At 39.7% G+C, this 19797-nt stretch overlaps 1 protein-coding gene across 1 annotated transcript in view; it reads left to right on the top strand.

The window, feature by feature from the left end:
• GLIPR1L2 (GLIPR1 like 2) overlaps positions 1–6912 on the top strand; it is a 49749-nt gene extending 42837 nt beyond the window's left edge. Inside the window, exons 7-8 of the mRNA XM_069584027.1 lie at positions 2939–3107; positions 6437–6912. Coding sequence (XP_069440128.1) covers positions 2939–3055 — 117 coding nt within the window. The 3' untranslated portion in view covers positions 3056–3107; positions 6437–6912. The remainder of the gene's footprint in view (positions 1–2938; positions 3108–6436) is intronic.
• Positions 6913–19797: the final 12885 nt, after the last annotated feature.

Genomic DNA, 19797 nt, shown 5'->3' on the forward strand with positions numbered 1-19797 from the left:
CAGGAATGTACTTTAACCAGATATTCTAGCACGGACAGGCTGGGGTGATGGATGAGCATTTGATTCCTTATTAAAGCACTGTGTATTCCATTCAGCACTATAAAACTAAAACTACAGAAATGCTCCTGACCCTGGTAAGGTCATCTCTAGCAAGTATCTATATAGCATTACGTGCAGGTATACCCCAGTAGATGACTAGGCCAGAAGAAAACAGATAGACTTCTAGTCCTTCCATCATTTATATTTTAACCTCTGCAACCATGCATCTGCTGGTGAGGCTTAGCACTAGGAAGTTTTCACTCTTTGGTCCTGGAGAATGTGGCTGCTCTCTGCCATATATCCTAAAATTCTTTTATGTCCTTTACGTGAGTAAAAACTGATGTTCTCCCGCATTTGTGCCTTGTTTATCTGTCAGTCCATTTACATTGTTATTAACAGCAGTTGTGCAAAGTAGCAGAAATGACACCAAGACTTCATATCCATATGGATATATTTCTGTAGGGAAAACTCTCAGATAAAAAGGGGACAGAGATGATACTGTGATACCAAGTTGGTTTTCTATTTGCCCTTGATTTGACTAAGGGCTTGAAAAAGAGTGTGACAGACTCAGGACACTTATTCGATAGATATTGACAAAGTGTTAGTGAGCCAATGCTATCTCAAGTCCTCCACTTAAATGGAAGTAGGAGGATGCATGAACTTGAAGATAAGTGATATGGGTGATTTTACTGTTGGCTGTTGAAACATAATCCATGCAGTAAACTTGCTCTCATAAAACTGAATTCAGTACTTTATCTATATGAGTACTTACATTACCTAGACCTATTAAATATTTGGGTTTCCCTGATGGCTCAGGGGTAAGAATCTGCCTGCAATGCAGGAGATATGGGTTTGATCCCTGGGTCGGGAAGCTCCCCTGGAGAAGAACTCCAATATTCTTGCCTGAGAAATCCCATGGACAGGGGAGCCTGGAAATCCCTGAGCCAGAGGCTACAATCCACAAGGTCGCAAAAGAGTCAGACACGACTTAGCAACTAAACAGCAACAACTGAAATGTATGCCAAGTCCCTAAATACAATGGTGAAGATCTGAAAGTGGCTTACGTTATGTAAATAACTACATTTTTCACGTAAAACAGAATAGCATTACTTTTGTAGATGGTTTCTAAATCCTATATAAAAAGTATATTTGGCATAGCAGGGTGCCATGATGATTGGTTTAGAAGCCATGAATCAGATTAAAAACAAAGCTGATTTTTTATGAAAGTAGAGATGTAATAAAGAAAAAACAGTAAAATGAGAGCCCGTGAAGAGGTTCTGTTTCTGAATCTTGGTCAAGAGTGAGAGTTGCTGAAGCTTTGTGAACATGGGCGATCTAAACTTACATTTTCAGAAAATGGCTGGGAATTCTGTTATCGCAATTCAAGGGAGAAAAAATCCTGACTCACTTTAGATCAGCAGTGACATGGCAGACCATTAGTGGACCTTGTGAAATGCAGTATACTCCAAGAGAATGGTTCTCAGGCCCATCCTCTCCCACTGGAGAGACTAGTCTTACTGCCTGATAATGCCCTTCTTGGGAAAGGAGTCTCAATGTACTATGCGTTCTTGTCTCATATTAATAACACGTATCTAAATACTTTTTAATGGCTGCAAAAAAGTCCACTGTGTGAATGCTCTTTTTATTACCTGTCTCCTTTTATTGGATGTTTGTGTTCTTTCTGACACGTTACATGGATAACGGTGGCTATTGGTGTTCCTGCTCAAAAGAATTTCCCTACTACTTGAATTCACTTCTAACTTGATGGGGACATGGGAGAAAGTTCTTCCTTTTTGCCCCATTGCCACATAAGTCCCATTAAGAAGGGCTAACAAAGTCTAGTACTGTTCAAGTGTAAGGTTTCTACAAGTGACCAGTTGATAGGAGAAGAGAGCAGGTCCTGAGTCCCTTCTGCTTTGTTCACTGGTCTCCTCTGGACCTTTCTCCAACTCCATTTCATTTTGATTTGAAATTTATGCACTTGAAAATGCTGAATTTAAAAAGTTAAACAGATTTCTTTACTGTATACTATAGGAATTCTCTGAGACTTTAATAGACTAAATGTGAACTAGGGATCTTTGAATCGTATGTAGAATATGAAGAGTTTTTCCACCCTTCTTACCATCAAGTACTTTCTCACATATTTTCTTCTCTGTTTTCAAGAAAATATAGTTTGGTAAGAATGCTGCCATATATTAAATTCTTATAAACACTTGCCTACCTAGGATTGTGGCTCAGAGGTTAAAGCGTCTGCCTGCAATGCGGGAGACCTAGGTTCGATCCCTGGGTCAGGAAGATCCCCTGGAGAAGGAAATGGCAACCCACTCCAGTATTCTTGCCTGGAGAATCCCATGGATGGAGGAGCTTGGTGGGCTACAGTCCACGGGGTTGCAAAGAGTTGGACATGACTGAGTGACTTCACTTCACTGTAAACACTTGCAATTTTTTGGACTCTTATTTTATTTCTGATCTGTCTAGTTAGGTTATTGGTAAGAAATGGATTATACTGAGATGATGGTTAACTTTATGTGTCAACTTGACTGGGCTAAGAGATGCCCACATAGCAGGTGAAACATTATTTCTGGGTGTTTCTGTGAGGGTTGGAGGAGGAAATGGCAACCCACTCCAGGATTCTTGCCTGGAAAATTCCATGGACAGAGGAGCCTGGCTGACTATAGTCGATGGGGTCACAAAGAGTCGGTCATGACTGAGCATGCATGCTGAGAAGGTATGTCCAGAAGATTTGAACAGGCAGCCTGAGTGAAAAATCCCTTCCCCAACGTGCATGAGTGTTATCCAATTTGCTGAGGGCTCCAAAAGAACAACAACAAAAAAAAAGTGGAGGAAAGGTAAATTTTCTTTCTTCTTGAGCTGGGTCTTCTCTCCACTCCGCCCTCAGACATCAGCACTCCTGATGCACAGACCCTCACACTCAGATGGGGACTTCCCACCCATTGGCTTCTCCAGTTCTCAGGCCTTCAGACCTGGTCTAACCCTGCACTGCCTGCTTTCCTGAACCTCCAGCTTGCTGATGGCACGCCAGGAGACTTCTCAACCTCTGTATTCACGTAAGTCTATCCTAATGGATTCCTTTCTATGCATTTGTATATGTCCTATTGGTTGTGTCTCTCTGGAGAAGCCTAATATTGATACCCCTAAGATAAGGGAATGGCAACCCACTCCAGTACTCTTGCCTAGAAAATCTCATGGACAGAGTAGCCTGCGTCCATGGGGTCACAAAGAGTCGGACACGACTGAGCAACTTCACTTAAAATGATGTTAACCAAGAGACCTAGCGGTACCACAGCCATCTCATGCTCTTCCCTTCCTCAACACGCACTCCCTCACTGTGTGAGAATTGTGGAGGGCAAAGAAACTCTTTAGCAAAGACTTTGTCCCCAAGCTCCCAATAAGGAAGCAGAGTGAGCTTGATTAAGCTATGACCAGCTATGACCTGTGCAGTTTCTCACTTCAATACCTATCCCTAGATCTCAGGATTTGCCACTAGATAAACTGAAATCCACATCTGCTAGTTACCAGAGGAAACAGAAGCAAACAAACAGCACATGTATATCCCAGGCCTATCCTATATGAGTAAAGATGGAAGTGCTACGAACTCCAGAGGGAGATGTCCCCATGCATGGAAGAAAAATAGAAAAGAAATCACACCCATGTGTATTAGGACTTTTTTTTTTTTTTCCTTTGAATGCTCTGTTCCAAATAACAGTGCAATGACATATGATTAACGAAGTTTAATATTCCTGCTTAGGATAGAATAAGAGGACTAGAATGAATATGAGGAGTTTGAGGTCAATTTATTCATTCTTAAACTGGTAAGATTCTTCTTATTCTTACTATAGTAATCTAGTACATTTTCTCAGCTCTGTCAGAGGACTGTTTCCTTATCCTTTCTTTTTTCAAAATATTTTTTTGCTATTTCCAATCTTCTGAATTGGGAATATATTGTCAAGTTACAAACAAACCTCACTGGTATTTTTCATTGGGATTATCATTATTATGATTGTTGTTCAGTCGATCAGTCATGTCCATGATTGTATTCAATTTATATTAAAATTAGGGAAAATTGACACCTCTCAATGCAGTTTTCCAACTCTTAAGATTTATTTCCATATTTATTCAATGCATTTATGTATTCATTTCTTAGTTCCTTTCCTCTAGGTGACACTATTTTTGTTCTACCTCTCAAATTCTTTTCCACTATGTTTTGTATTTCTTCCTTGAGGCCTTCCCCACATTTCTTGCATTTTCCTTGATATGCCTGCTGTCTTGATATTATACATTCCTGTATTATAACCAGGTAATATAAGCATATGTATACATTTGACTGTAGCTTAATAGTCTTATAAGTTATGCATAATTAGGACTTCAATAAAAGTTCAGTTCAGTTCAGTTCAGTCGCTCAGTCGTGTCCGACTCTTTGCGACCCCATGGATTGCAGCACGCCAGGCCTCCCTGTCAATCACCATCTCCCGGAGTTCACTCAGACTCATGTCCATCGAGTCCGTGATGCCATCCAGCCATCTCATCCTGGGTCGTCCCCTTCTCCTCCTGCCCCCAATCCCTCCCAGCATCAGAGTCTTTTCCAATGAGTCAGCTCTTCGCATGAGGTGTCCAAAGTACTGGAGCTTCAGCTTTAGCATCATTCCTTCCAAGAAATCTTAATGGTCTCAATTAATAGTTTATTTAATATCAAAGGGATTTTTGAGTAAAAGTTATTCTGTACCTGTTTTAATGCTATATTTATTATTTATACTCTAATAAACAAAATTATGAACATCAGTTTTATTAAACACACATTAAATATTTAACTCTCTTTAAAAAATACATTATAATTGCAGCCTTAGGTATTCTGTTGAATTATTTATATAACTTAAAAGCAAGAAAAAACAGTATTTTTATAAACATAATAACTTAAAAACTATGTCCTATTGTAAAAATGTCAGTACTTTGAGTTTAATTATTTCTTTACTATTTATACTTCTGATGGCTTTACAGGGATATAATAATGTTTATGTTGCCCCCCTACCAGCATGATACCCAAGGAAACTTTCCTCTAAGCAGGTTCTATTTTATTATTGTCCTCTCAAGTTCTGGAACTCAAGAATTAACATCCCTCAAATCCAAGCTGGAGACTGCATTAGTTTCCCAGGGCTGCTATAACAAAATACCACAAGCTGGTGGCTTAAAACGAGAGAATTCTCTCACATTTTTGGAGACTAGAAGTTCAAAGTCAACATATAGGTTGGGCCGTTCTCCCACTGAAGCCTCAAGGAGATTAAGCTTCCTTCCCTCTCCCAGCGTCTACTAGCCTGGGTCATTCCCTGCTTTGTGGCAGCATGAGTCGGGTCTCTGCCTCCGTCTTCATGTGGCCTCCTCTCTCTTTGCCTCTGTGTCCTCACATGGCACCCCCCTCGCTGTATCTCTTCCCCATTTCTAATAAAGAGACTAGTCATATTGAATTAGGGCCCATCCGAACAAGCTCATCCTAACTTGATGATCTGCAAGCGCCCCATTTCCAGATGTCATTCTGAGGCTCATGGACTTAGGGATCCCACATAGCTTCTGAAGGGGCTCAACGCAATCCATAATAAGCCCCTTGACTGGAGCTGCTGAAATCTCTCTGAGTAACTTCTGTTAAAGTCGCTTTTCTCTTTCAGCCTCCTACACAAAGCAGAAACTAACTAGTGTCATCGTATCCCCAGTCTAGTAAGGGCACCATCCCTTCCTGCCATCTTTTTCTTCATTCTTGGAATGGGAATAGGAACCTACAGCTGGAGCTGTCTTGTGACCATGAGATAAGAAGCATGAGCAGAAAGGCCACATGCTAAAGATGATTGAGCAGAAAAACAGGAAGAGCTGGAATTGTGTTGCTACTGCAGCAGCTCTGGAATCCCCACCTTTGGACTTATTATTATGTAACATTGTAGTTAAGTCACTGGAGATGAGCTTTTGTGCAACCCTCCTTTTTAAAAACAACCTCAAAACAAAATAGCTGTGTTAGTGGACTGCTTCTCCTGGGCTAACTGCTAATGCAAGCTTAATGAAGTAAATCATGTTTATCAGTGATTTAGTATTGGCACAACTCTGCAACTCAACACAAGTAACTGGCATCTTAATTTAAATAACAAATAGCATATGTTTTAGTTCTGGTTTTTATTTTCTATTTTAAATCAAAGTGAACCTATTTCCACACCTATTCTTGAAGTTGACAGTGACAATCTTGTGGTGGGAGTATCCTCCTCACAGAAGAACTCTTCAGTAGCAACTCACTTATTCACATGTCTGACTTCATCTTTGCTGGCTCTGATTCTAGATGTCAAATGACCTCAGACACTGCCCACTGATAAGTTCCCTGTTTTTGTTTCTGATTTGACAGGTTAAATTTCTCCATCCTTTCTTTATGCCTGGTTCAACTTTCCAAACCAGATGTTGGCCGAAGCTTTTAAACCGGTGGCATCCTGGCTGAGCTTACCTGCAATGAGCAAGGCTGATCAAAACAAAAGAGACAGAAAACGAAAATCACCAATATCAGGAATAAACAAGGGACACTGCGAGAGATTTAGGGAAATTAAAAAAAAGATAAATGGATGTGAGTAACTTTTTGTCACTACATTCAAAAATTTAGAAGAAGTGATCAAATTATTGAATGAATCCACTTCCAAAACCAACAAAAGAATAAAGAAAAAAATTTGAAATGGACTCCTGTCAAAAATAATGAGAGGTCTGAGACTGTATCCTGCCAGCAAGTTAACAACTTAGTCAAGGATACTTAGAGAAAATGTAATACTTGTGGGTCAGAGACAAAGGAAAGTACTTTACTCACAACAATGATAATAAAGCATTTAAAAACAATTTTGTTTCTTAAATTTTATTTATATGAAACATCTAAATATGCATACTTTCAGTTCATTTCGGTTCAGTTCAGTCGCTCAGTCGTGTCCAACTCTTTGAGACCCCAAGAATCGCAGCACACCAGGCCTCCTTGTCCATCACCAACTCCCGGAGTTCACTCAGACTCACGTCCATCGAGTTGGTGATACCACTCAGCCATCTCAGCCTCTTTTGTCCCCTTTTCCTCCTGCCCCCAAGCCCTCCGAGCATCAGGGTCTTTTCCAGTGAGTCAACTCTCCGCATGAGGTGGCCAAAGTACTGGAGTTTCAGCTTTAGCATCAGTCCTTCCTCTGAACACCCAGGACTGATATCCTTTAGGATGGACTGGTTGGATCTCCTTGCAGTCCAAGGGACTCTCAAGAGTCTTCTCCAACACCACAGTTTGAAAGCATCAATTCTTCGGTGCTCAGCTTTCTGCACAGTCCAACTCTAACATCCATACATGACCACAGGAAAAACCATAGCCTTGACTAGATGGATCTTTGTTGGCAAAGTAATGTCTCAGCTTTTCAATATGCTCTCTAGGTTGGTCATAACTTTCCTTCCAAGGAGTAAGCATCTTTTAATTTCATGACTGCAATCACCATCTGAAGCGATTTTGGAGCCCCAAAAAATAGTCTGACACTGTTTCCACTGTTTCCCCATCTATTTACCATGAAGTGATGAGACTGGATGCCATGATCTTCGTTTTCTGAATGTTGAGCTTTAAGCCAACTTTTTCACTCTCCTCTTTCACTTTCATCAAGAGGCTTTTTAGTTCCTCTTCAGTTTCTGCCGTAGGGTGGTGTCATCTGCATATCTGAGGTTATTGATATTTCTCTTGGCAATCTTGATTCCAGCTTGTGCTTCTTCCAGCCCAGCGTTTCTCACGATGTACTCTGTGTATAAGTTAAATAATCAGGGTGACATTATACAGCCTTGATGTAATCCTTTTCCTATTTGGAACCAGTCTGTTGTTCCATGTCCAGTTCGAACTGTTGCTTCCTGACCTCCATATAGGTTTCTCAAGAGGCAGGTCAGGTGGTCTAGTATTCCCATCTCTTTCAGAATTTTCCACAGTTTATTGTGATCCACACAGTCAAAGGCTTTGGCATAGTCAGTAAAGCAGAAATAGATGTTTTCCTGGAACTCTCTTGCTTTTTCCATGACCCAGCGGATGTTGGCAATTTGATCTCTGGTTCCTCTGCCTTTTCTGAAACCAGCTTGAACATCTGGAAGTTCATGGTTCATGTATTGCAGAAGCCTGGCTTGGAGAAATTTGAGCATTACTTTACTAGCATGTGAGATGAGTGCAATTGTGCGGTAGTTTGAGCATTCTTTGGCATTGCCTTTCTTTGGAATCAGAATGAAAACTGACCTTTTCCAGTCCTGTGGCCACTGCTGAGTTTTCCAAATTTGCTGGCATATTGAGTGCAGCACTTTCACACCATCATCTTTCAGGATTTGAAACAGCTCAACTGGAATTCCATCACCTCCACTAGCTTTGTTCGTAGTGATGCTTTTTAGGGCCATTTGACTTCCCATTCCAGGATGTCTGGCTCTAGGTGAGTGATCACACCATCGTGATTATCTTGGTCCTGAAGATGTTTTTTGTACAGTTCTTTTGTGTATTCTTGCCACCTCTTCCTAATATCTTCTGCTTCTGTTAGGTCCATCCCATTTCTGTCCTTTATTGAGCCCATCTTTGCATGAAATATTCCCTTGGTATCTCCAATTTTCTTGAAGAGATCTCTAGTCTTTCTCATTCTGTTGTTTTCCTCTATTTCTTTGCATTGATCACTGAGGAAGGCTTTCTTATCTCTCCTTGCTATTCTTTGGAGCTCTGCATTCAGATGCTTATATCTTTCCTTTCCTCCTTTGCTTTTTGCTTCTCTTCTTTTCATAGCTATTTGTAAGGCCTCCTTAGACAAGCGTTTTGCTTTCTTGCATTTCTTTTCCATGGTGATGGTCTTGATCCCTGTCTCCTGTACAATGTCACGAGCCTCAGTCCATAGTTCATCAGGCACTCTGTCTATCAGATCTAGTCCCTTAAATCTATTTCTCACTTCCACTGTATAATCATAAGGGATTTGATTTAGGTCATACCTGAAAACATCTATTTCTGTTTTATTGACTATGCCAAAGCCTTTGTGTGGATCACAATAAACTGTGGAAAATTCTGAAAGAGATGGGAATACCAGACCACCTGACCTGCCTCTTGAGAAACCTATATGCAGGTCAGGAAGCAACAGTTCAAACTGGACATGGAACAACAGACTGGTTCCAAATAGGAAAAGGTGTACGTCAAGGCTGTATATTGTCACCCTGCTTATTTAACTTATATGCAGAGTACATTATGAGAAATGCTGGGCTAGAAGAAACACAAGCTGGAATTAAGATTGCCAAGAGAAATATCAATAACCTCAGATATTCAGATAACACCACTGTTATGGCAGAAAATGAAGAGGAACTAAAAAGCCTCTTGATGAAAGTGAAAGAGGAGAGTGAAAAAGTTGGCTTAAAGCTCAACATTCAGAAAACTGAGATCATGGCATCTGGTCCCATCACTTCATGGGAAATAGATGGGGAAACAGTGGACACAGTGTCAGACTTTATGTTTTGGGGGGTCCAAAATCACTGCAGATGGTCACTGTAGCCATGAAATTAAAAGATGCTTACTCCTTGGAAGAAAAGTTATGACTAACCTAGAGAGCATACTGAAAAGCTGAGACATTACTTTGCCAACAAAGGTCCATCTAGTCAAGGCTATGGTTTTTCCAGTGGTCATGTGTGGGTGTGAGAGTTGGACTGTGAAGAAAGCTGAGCACCAAAGAATTGGCGCTTTTGAACTGTGGTGTTGGAGAAGACTCCTGAGAGTCTCTTAGACTACGAGGAGATCCAACCAGTCCTTTCTGAAGGAGATCAGACCTGGGATTTCTTTGGAAGGAATGATGCTAAAGCTGAAGCTCTAGTACTTTGGCCACCTCATGCGAAGAGTTGACTCATTGGAGAAGACTCTGATGCTGGGAGGGATTGGGGGCAGGAGGAGAAGGGGACGACAGAGGATGAGATGGCTGGATGGCATCACTGACTCGATGGACGTGAGTCTGAGTGAACTCCGGGAGTTAGTGATGGACAGGGAGGCCTGGTGTGCTGCGATTCATGGGGTTGCAAAGAATCGGAGGTGACTGAGTTACTGTACTGAACTGAACTGAACTGAACTGAATGGTCTAGTGGTTTTCCCTACTTTCTTCAATTTAAGTCTGAATTTGGCAATAAGGAGTTCATGATCTGAGCCACAGTCAGCTCCCGCTCTTGTTTTTGCTGACTGTATAGAGCTTCTCCATCTTTGGCTGCAAAGAATATAATCAATCTGATTTCAGTGTTGACCATCTGGTGATGTCCATGTGTAGAGTCTTCTCTTGTGTTGTTGGAATGGGTGTTTGCTATGACTGTGCATTCTCTTGGCAAAACTCTATTAGCCTTTGCCCTGCTTCATTCCATACTCCAAGGCCAAATTTGCCTGTTACTCCAGGTGTTTCCTGACTTCCTACTTTTGCATTCCAGCCTAGAGGAGCTCCTTCATGTTCAAGGTCAGGTGGGGAGGCCATGAAGAGATACCTCTCATCCAAGGTAAGGAGCAGCGGCTGTGGTTTGCTGGAGCAGTCATGGAGAGATACCCCACATCCAAGGTAAGAGAAATCCAAGTAAGATGGTAGGTGTTGCAAGAGGGCATCAGAGGGCAGACACACTGAAACCATAATCACAGAAAACTAGCCAATCTGATCACATGGACCACAGCCTTGTCTAATTCAATGAAACTAAGCCATGCCATGTGGGGCCACCCAAGACGGGTGGGTCATGGTGGAGAGATCTGACAGAATGTGGTCCACTGGAGAACGGAATGGCAAACCACTTCAGTATTCTTGCCTTGAGAACCCCATGAACAGTATGAAAAGGCAAAATGATAGGATACCGAAAGGGGAACTCCCCAGGTCGGTAGGTGCCCAATATGCTACTGGAGATCAGTGGAGAAATAACTCCAGAAAGAATGAAGGGATGGAGCCAAAGCAAAAACAATACCCAGCTGTGGATGTGACTAGTGATAGAAGCAAGGTCTGATGCTGTAAAGAGCAATATTGCATAGGAACCTGGAATGTTAGGTCCATGAATCAAGGCAAATTGGCAGTGGCAAATAGGAGATGGCAAGAGTGAATGTCAACATTGTAGGAATCAGCAAACTAAAATGGACTGGAATGGGTGGATTTGACTCAGATGACCATTATATCTACTACTGTGGGCAGGAATCCCTTGGAAGAAATGGGGTAGCCATCATGGTCAACAAAAGAGTCCGAAATGCAGTACTTGGATGCAATCGCAAAAATGACAGAATGATCTCTTAGTCTCCAAGGCAAACCATTCAATATCACAGTAATCCAAACCTATGCCCCAACCAGTAACACTGAAGAAGCTAAAGTTGAATGGTTCTATGAAGGCCTCCAAGACCTTTTAGAACTAACACCCCCAAAAAAGTTGCATACTCTAAGAAATCAAATAATCATATAATGCCTGTAATAAAAACATAACATAGTTACCCAGAACCACAACTAACAAAAAATGTTTTAGAAGTTGCTTTAGCAGTGAAACTCCCCCCAAAAAAAAGCCAGGAAAAAAATTCAAAGGAAGCAACTAAATTGCTGTTGAAAGCACCATTTCCTTAGGGTACAGCAAGTTCAAGATAATTTCCTTCTCAGAATTGAGAAATTAACTAGGCTGAAATGTGTAGCTATGTGAATAGTGCAAAGTTTGGATAAGTCTCAATGCTATAAGATTATATTGGCTCCATTATCCCTTTGACCATTTATACCTTGTATTCCTACATGAAAACATCAGGTCATATTTAGATGCCTAACAAGTTTAACTCATGAATAACTAAACCTAGCAGCATTACTCAGTATAAAGTAAGCACTATACAAACACTCATCTATTAATATTTATTCATTTCTGGATGTTTATTGATTTAGAAAGTACATTTATATCCTGTTAGAATTTATAGTGATTTTGAAAATGTAGCCATGTCAATTATTTTAGGATAACTCTACTGTATCAGAAAAGGACTGTTTAAGGAAAACATGTTAAATGAGGACCAAGAATTCAAAATAAAATGTGGGAGATTATTTAAAAGGAATTTTCTTTTGAAGAATCAAAGTGTAAGGATTAGATGTTAGTGATAAGGAAATAGGAATGCTCCAATTGAAAGTAATGTATATAAGTTTATTAACAAATTTATGTCTGTTATACCTGCTGTAGGCCTATGTCACCCGGTAACTGTAGTGGTTTGGATATGAACACTTGAATAATAAGAATGCTATATTTTAACTGTTATGTAAGAGTATGTTAGGACAGAATCTATAGACCCTTCTGACTTGAAGCGAACTAGCATTGTCACCAAGTTCTAATTTTAATCTCATGTTGATAAAAAAATAGAATTTATTATATATTTGGAGAATTATAAAAAATAAAATATTCTTGTAATTACGGTTTTATACACAGAGTTCCTAGGTAATAATATTCCTTAACTCTATCAGTGCATACTTCTGTGTTAGTATATTCATACTGAACATCATTACTTACTTAATGATGTTACTTACTTAATGTTACATTACTTACTTAATGAGGTTATTTACTTAAAACATCACTGTCTTAAAAAATAAAAAGCAACCACATATGTTATCTTGAATTTTCTTGTACCTTCATTTAAAAAAAAGTAAAAAGAATCAGGCGAGATTAATTTTAATAATAAACCTTATTTAATCAACATATTCAAAATATTGTCATTTCAACACATACTCAGTATTAGAAGTATAAAGGAAATGTTTTTCATCCTTCGTTTCATACTAAGTCTTTAAAACTGGATGTGTGTTTTGCATTTCAAATACATCTCAGTTTAGATTAGCCACATTTCAAGTGCTCATTAGCCCCATGTGGCTAGTAGTTCTAACTCTATACAGCACAGATTTAAAGACTGAGCTCTTACAAGTGCTGTAACTCCAGAGCTCATCTTTTCCAACAGCAAAGTAGGCATCTATTTACTTAGTGTGATTTGAGGTGGAGATTCTGAATTAGAGGGTGTATTGACTGAATGTGAACCCTCAGAATTCACATGCTAAAGCCCTAACCCCCAATTTGATGGTTAGGAGGTAATTACTTTGGGGAAGTAACTCGATTTAGATGAGGTCATGAAGACTGGGTCCCCAGGATGGGATCTGTGTCTTCTCTCTCTTTTTCTCCCTCTCCAGCCTGTGAAGACATTTTGAGAAGGTGACCCTCTGCAAGCCAGGAAAAGGGCCTCTCCAGGAGCTGAATCAGCTGGCACCCAGATGGTGGGACATCTCAGTCTCCAAAACTGTGAGAAATAAAATTCTGCTGATTAAAACACTAGGAAGAGTTGATTAAAAGCAGTGATGAGTTGTTACGGTGCGGACATTCTAATGATCCACACACCAAGATGTGTGAGTCATCCGTGTAAAGAGGAGAGATAAACCTGAGTTTAATTCACTTCTTTCATTTACTAACTGTGTGAACTTGAGCAACTTACTTAATGCTGGCCCCCAAATGTGGCTAATAATACACAGTTTCCAGGACCATAATGAACTCAATCCTAACTGAGAACATGCCAGGTCACACCATGCCATACTGAAGAAAGTATAAGGTGAAGGGTCATGGGTCTCTGTCTTGTCAATGGACCATAGTGAACTGACAGAAGATAGATCCCTCTTGGACTAAGAGGAATAGTCCAGCATGCAGTTATTAGGCTTCCCCAGTCTTGGGCAGTGCAGAAGCTAAAGGCAGAAAATAAAGACACAGTGCCAGCTCGCTCAGCCTCTCCACATAGCGTCTGATTTTCCTGCACACAATTTGCAGTGTGTACAGAGATCTTTGCTCAATTAGTAAGAAACTAGTAGCATAACCACTGAAGTGTATGAGTCATTCTCTGAGGTCACCCCAGCAGAGAGGCCCTGAAGGAACTTAATGGAGTACACAGTAAGAACTTCTCTCTTGCCTTACGAACTCAGAACAGCATTACTCCATAGAGAAACAGAAAAGGAAGTACCAGGCAGCTTTTTATGCTGAAGTTGAGTCAACTCATATTTGGACTATTTCTCAAATTAAGAAGCATAAGAGGACGTGAACCTTCAGTAAATGTTTCTTCCTCAAAACATGTATGCTAAAGAAAGTATTTAGAAATATTCGTAGATAGACAAGTGCAGCTTTTTTGTGCTGTAAGTCACTTCAGTCGAGTAAGACTCTTTGTGACCTTATGGACTGTAGACTGCCAGGCTCCTCTGTCCATGGAGTTCTCCAGGCAAAAATACTGGAGTGGGTTATCATGCCCTATTCCAGGGGATCTTCCCAACCCAGGAATCGCTCCCATGTTGTTTACATCTCCTTCATTAGCAGGCGAGTTCTTTACCACTAGCACCACCTGAGAAGCCCCTCAGTTATGAGAGTTTAAAATGTATGTTACTCAGTTCTTATCTTAACATCATTTTTGAATTCATACTTTTAAAAGTGGCCACTCTGTTTAAGTATGAGTAGAATTGATCCCAGTGCTAATAACTCTGCATTCTGTCTCTCTTGACATATAATACAAAGGTGAAATTTAGAAATTCCACTGTGGCCTTCTTTTTGAGCAAAATATGCATCAAAGTCAGCTAAAGTTGAGATGATAAACTAAAATCTAGTGTAGAAAGGAAGACAAAACAGGAAGTAGTCAAATATGCATATTGATAAGACACTCCTCCTGACCAAACTCTTAGTCAGACTTCTCTAAACCCTGTTCCTCATGGGGGGCCTTGACTTTGCACACTTTTCTCCATCCTTGTCAACTGTGCTTTGCCCAATTTCGAGGAAAATCCTACCAAATCAGTTTAGAGAAAATTTCTGCTACTCTTTGGATTTGATTGCTCTTAATAGCTCATTAAATATCTCCTCTCCCACCCTTGATACTTGATCACTCTGGCCTGCTACTAGTGATTTTCCATCCTCCAAATCTCTCCCTGCCACACCAACTCTGTTCCTTGGCTATAAATTTTGGCTGACTTGTTCTGAACTGAACCCAGTGCTAAACTAAAGTCTCTTCATGAATGCAAACTAAATGTCCATCAACAAAGGAATGAATAAAAAGATGTGGTACATATATACAATGGGAAATTACTGAGCCATTAAAAAGAATTAAATAACGCCATTTGCAGCAACATAGGTGGAACTAGAGATTGTCATACTGAGTGAAGTCAGAGAGAGAAAGACAAATGTCATATTATACTGCTTATATGTGGAACCTTTAAAAAATGATGCAAATGAACTTATTTACAAAACAGAAACAGATTCACAGACTTGGAGAATGGATTAATGGTTACCAGGATAGAAGGGTGGAAAGAAGGGATAGTTAGGGAGTTTGGGATTGACATGTACACACTGCTATATTTAAAATGAATAACCAATAAGGACCTACTGTCGAGCACAAGGAACTCTGCTCGATGTTAAGTAGCAACCTAAATGGGAAAAGAATTCAAAACAATGGTAGATACATGAATATGTAAAAAATAATTCAATCTCCAATAATAAAGGGTAAATTAAAATGACAGAAAAAAACTAGTTTTTTTCCCCCATTGCAATTGTTTCCAAATTAAATCTATCTTTACTGCCTTAACTAGTGTCTGGCTCTGGTTCTCTTTGACAATATGCGCAAACAGGTACATATAACACATAGCTCTGATGCTTAAGATACTATATGGTCCTTACACAAATCAGTCAATGTGATGTACCATATTAACAAATTGAAAGATAAAAACCATATGATGATCTCAACAGATGCAGAAAAAGTCTTTCACAAAATTCAGCACCTATTTATAATTAAAACTCTTCAAAAAATTGGCATAGAAGTAACTGACCTCAACTAGTAAAGGGCATATATGATAAGCCTACAGCAAACATTAATCTCAATGGTGAAAAGCTGAAAGAATTCCCCCTAAGATCAGGAACAAGACAAGGATGTCCACTTTCACCACTATTATTCAACATAGTTCTGGAAGTCCTAGCTACAGCAATCAGAGAAGAAAAAGAAATGAATCCAAATTGGAAAAGAAGAAGTAAACCTCTCACTGTTTGCAGATGACATGATATTATACATGGAAAACCCTAAAGATAGCATCAGAAAATTACTAAAGCTAATGAGTGAATTTAGCAAAGCTGCAGGATACAAGATCAGTACACAGAAATCACTTGCATTTCTATATACTAACAATGAAAAATCAGAAAGCAAAATTAAGGAATCAATCCCATTCACTATTACAACAAAAATAATTAAATATCTAGAAATAAACTTACCTAAGGAGACAAAAGAACTGTACACACAAAATTATAAGACACTGATGAAAGAAATCAAAGATGACCTAAACAGATGAAGAGATATTCCATGTTCCAGGGTAGGAGGAATCAATATTGTGAAAATGACTATACTACCAAATGCAATCTACAGAGTCAATGCGATCCCTATCAAATTACCAATGGCATTTTTCACAGAACTAGAACAAAAAATTTCACAATTCATATGGAAGCAAAGAAGACCCCAAATAGAAAAGGTAGTCTTGAGAAAGAATAGCGCTGGAGGAGTCAAGCTTCCTGACTTCAGATGATACTGCAAACAGTAATCAAAACAGTATGGTACTGGCACAAAAACAGAAATATAGACCAATGGAACAAGATAGAAAGCCCAGAAATAAACTCATGCACCTATGGGTACCTTATTTTTGACAAAGGAGACAAGAACATACAATGGGGCAAACACAGCCTTGTCAATAAATGATGCTGGGAAAACTGGACAGCTACATGTAAAAGAATGAAATTAGAATACTTCCTAACACCATACACAAAAATAACCTCAAAATGGATGAAAGATATAAATGTAAGACCAGAAACTATAAAACTGTTAGAGGAAAACAGGCAGAACACTCGATGACATAAATCAAGGCAAGATCCACTATGACCCACCTCCCAGAGTAACGGAAATGAAAACAAAAGTAAATAAGTGGGACCTGATTAAACTTAAAAGTTTTTGCACAGCAAAGAAAACTATAAGCAAGGTGAAAAGACAACCCTCAGAATGGGAGAAAATAATAGCAAATGAAAAAACTGACCAGGGATTAGTTTCCAAAATATACCAGCAGCTCATACAACTCAATGCCAGAAAAAACAACCCAATCAAAAGTGGGGAAAAGACCTAAACAGACATTTCTCCAAATAAGATATATAGATGGCTAACAAATACATGAAAAGATGTTCAATGTCTCTCATTATTAGAGAAATGCAAATCAAAACTATAATGAGATATCACCTCACATCTATCAAAACAGCCATCATCAAAAAGTCTACAGACAACAAATTATGGATGTGGAGAAAGAGGAACTCTCTTGCACTCTTGGTGGGAATATAAACTGATACAGCCATTATGGAAGATGGTATGGAGATTCCTTAAAAAACTAGGAATAAAACCACCATCAGTTCAGTTCAGTTCAGTTGCTCAGTCGTGTCGAACTCTTTGCGACCTCATGAATCGCAGCATGCCAGGCCTCTCTGTCCATCACCAACTCCAGGAGTTCACTCAGACTCCCGTCCATCGTGTCGGTGATGCCATCCAGCCATCTAATCCTCTGTCGTCCCCTTTTTCTCCTGCCCACAATCCCTCCCACCATCAAAGTCTTTTCCAATGAGTCAACTCTTCGCATGAGGTGGCCAAAGTACTGGAGTTTCAGCTTTAGCATCATTCCTTCCAAAGAAATCCCAGGGTTGATCTCCTTCAGAATGGACTGGTTGGATCTCCTTGCAGTCCAAGGGACTCTCAAGAGTCTTCTCCAACCCCACAGTTCAAAAGCATCCATTCTTCGGTGCTCAGCCTTCTTCACAGTCCAACTCTCACATCCATACATGACCACTGGAAAAACCATACCCCTGACTAGACGGACCTTTGTTGGCAAAGTAATGCCTCTGCTTTTGAATATACTATCTAGGTTGATCATAACTTTTCTTCCAAGGAGTAAGCGTCTTTTAATTTCATGGCTGCAATCACCATCTACAGTGATTTTGGAGCCCCCCAAAATAAAGTCTGACACTGTTTCCACTGTTTCCCCATCTATTTGCCATGAAGTGATGGGACCAGATGCCATGATCTTCGTTTTCTGAACGTTGAGTTTTAAGCCAACTTTTTCACTCTCCTCTTTCACTTTCATCAAGAGGCTTTTTAGCTCCTCTTCACTTTCTACCATAAGGGTGGTGTCATCTGCATATCTGAGGTGATTGATATTTCTTCCGGCAATCTTGATTCCAGCTTGTGTTTCTTCCAGTCCAGTGTTTCTCATGATGTACTCTGCATAGAAGTTAAATAAGCAGGGTGACAATATACAGCCTTGACGTACTCCTTTTCCTATTTGGAACCAGTCTGTTTTCCATGTCCAGTTCTAACTGTTCCTTCCTGACCTGCATACAGATTTCTCAAGAGGCAGGTTAGGTGGTCTGGTATTCCCATCTCTTTCAGAATTTTCCACAGTTTATTTTTTTATTTTATTTTTTTTAATTTTTTATTTTTTTATTTTTTTAATTTTAAAATCTTTAATTCTTACATGCGTTCCCAAACATGAACCCCCCTCCCACCTCCCTCCCCATAACATCTCTCTGGGTCATCCCCATGCACCAGCCCCATGCATGCTGTATCCTGCGTCAGACATAGACTGGTGATTCGATTCTTACATGATAGTATACATGTTAGAATGCCATTCTCCCAAATCATCCCACCCTCTCCCTCTCCCTCTCCCTCTGAGTCCAAAAGTCCGTTATACATATCTGTGTCTTTTTTGCTGTCTTGCATACAGGGTCGTCATTGCCATCTTTCTAAATTCCATATATATGTGTTAGTATACTGTATTGGTGTTTTTCTTTCTGGCTTACTTCACTCTGTATAATCAGCTCCAGTTTCATCCATCTCATCAGAACTGATTCAAATGAATTCTTTTTAACGGCTGAGTAATACTCCATTGTGTAAATGTACCACAGCTTTCTTATCCATTCATCTGCTGATGGACATCTAGGTTGTTTCCATGTCCTGGCTATTATAAACAGTGCTGCGATGAACATTGGGGTACATGTGTCTCTTTCAATTCTGGTTTCCTCAGTGTGTATGCCCAGCAGTGGGATTGCTGGTTCATAAGGGAGTTCTATTTGCAATTTTTTAAGGAATCTCCACACTGTTCTCCATAGTGGCTGTACTAGTTTGCATTCCCACCAACAGTGTAGGAGGGTTCCCTTTTCTCCACACGCTCTCCAGCATTTATTGCTTGCAGATTTTTGGATCGCAGCCATTCTGACTGGTGTGAACTGGTACCTCATTGTGGTTTTGATTTGCATTTTTCTAATAATGAGTGATGTTGAGCATCTTTTCATGTGTTTATTAGCCATCCGTATGTCTTCTTTGGAGAAATGTCTATTTAGTTCTTTGGCCCATTTTTTGATTGGGTCGTTTATTTTTCTGGAATTGAGCTGCATAAGTTGCTTGTATATTTTTGAGATTAGTTGTTTGTCAGTTGCTTTGTTTGCAATTATTTTCTCCCATTCTGAAGGCTGTCTTTTCACCTTGCTTATACTTTCCTTCGTTGTGCAGAAGCTTTTAATTTTAATTAGATCCCATTTGTTTATTTTTGCTTTTATTTCCAGAATTCTGGGAGGTGGATCATAGAGGATCCTGCTGTGATTTATGTCTGAGAGTGTTTTGCCTATGTTCTCCTCAAGGAGTTTTATAGTTTCTGGTCTTACATT

Source organism: Ovis canadensis, chromosome 3 (genome assembly GCF_042477335.2).
Source record: "Ovis canadensis isolate MfBH-ARS-UI-01 breed Bighorn chromosome 3, ARS-UI_OviCan_v2, whole genome shotgun sequence".
NCBI lineage: Eukaryota > Metazoa > Chordata > Mammalia > Artiodactyla > Bovidae > Ovis > Ovis canadensis.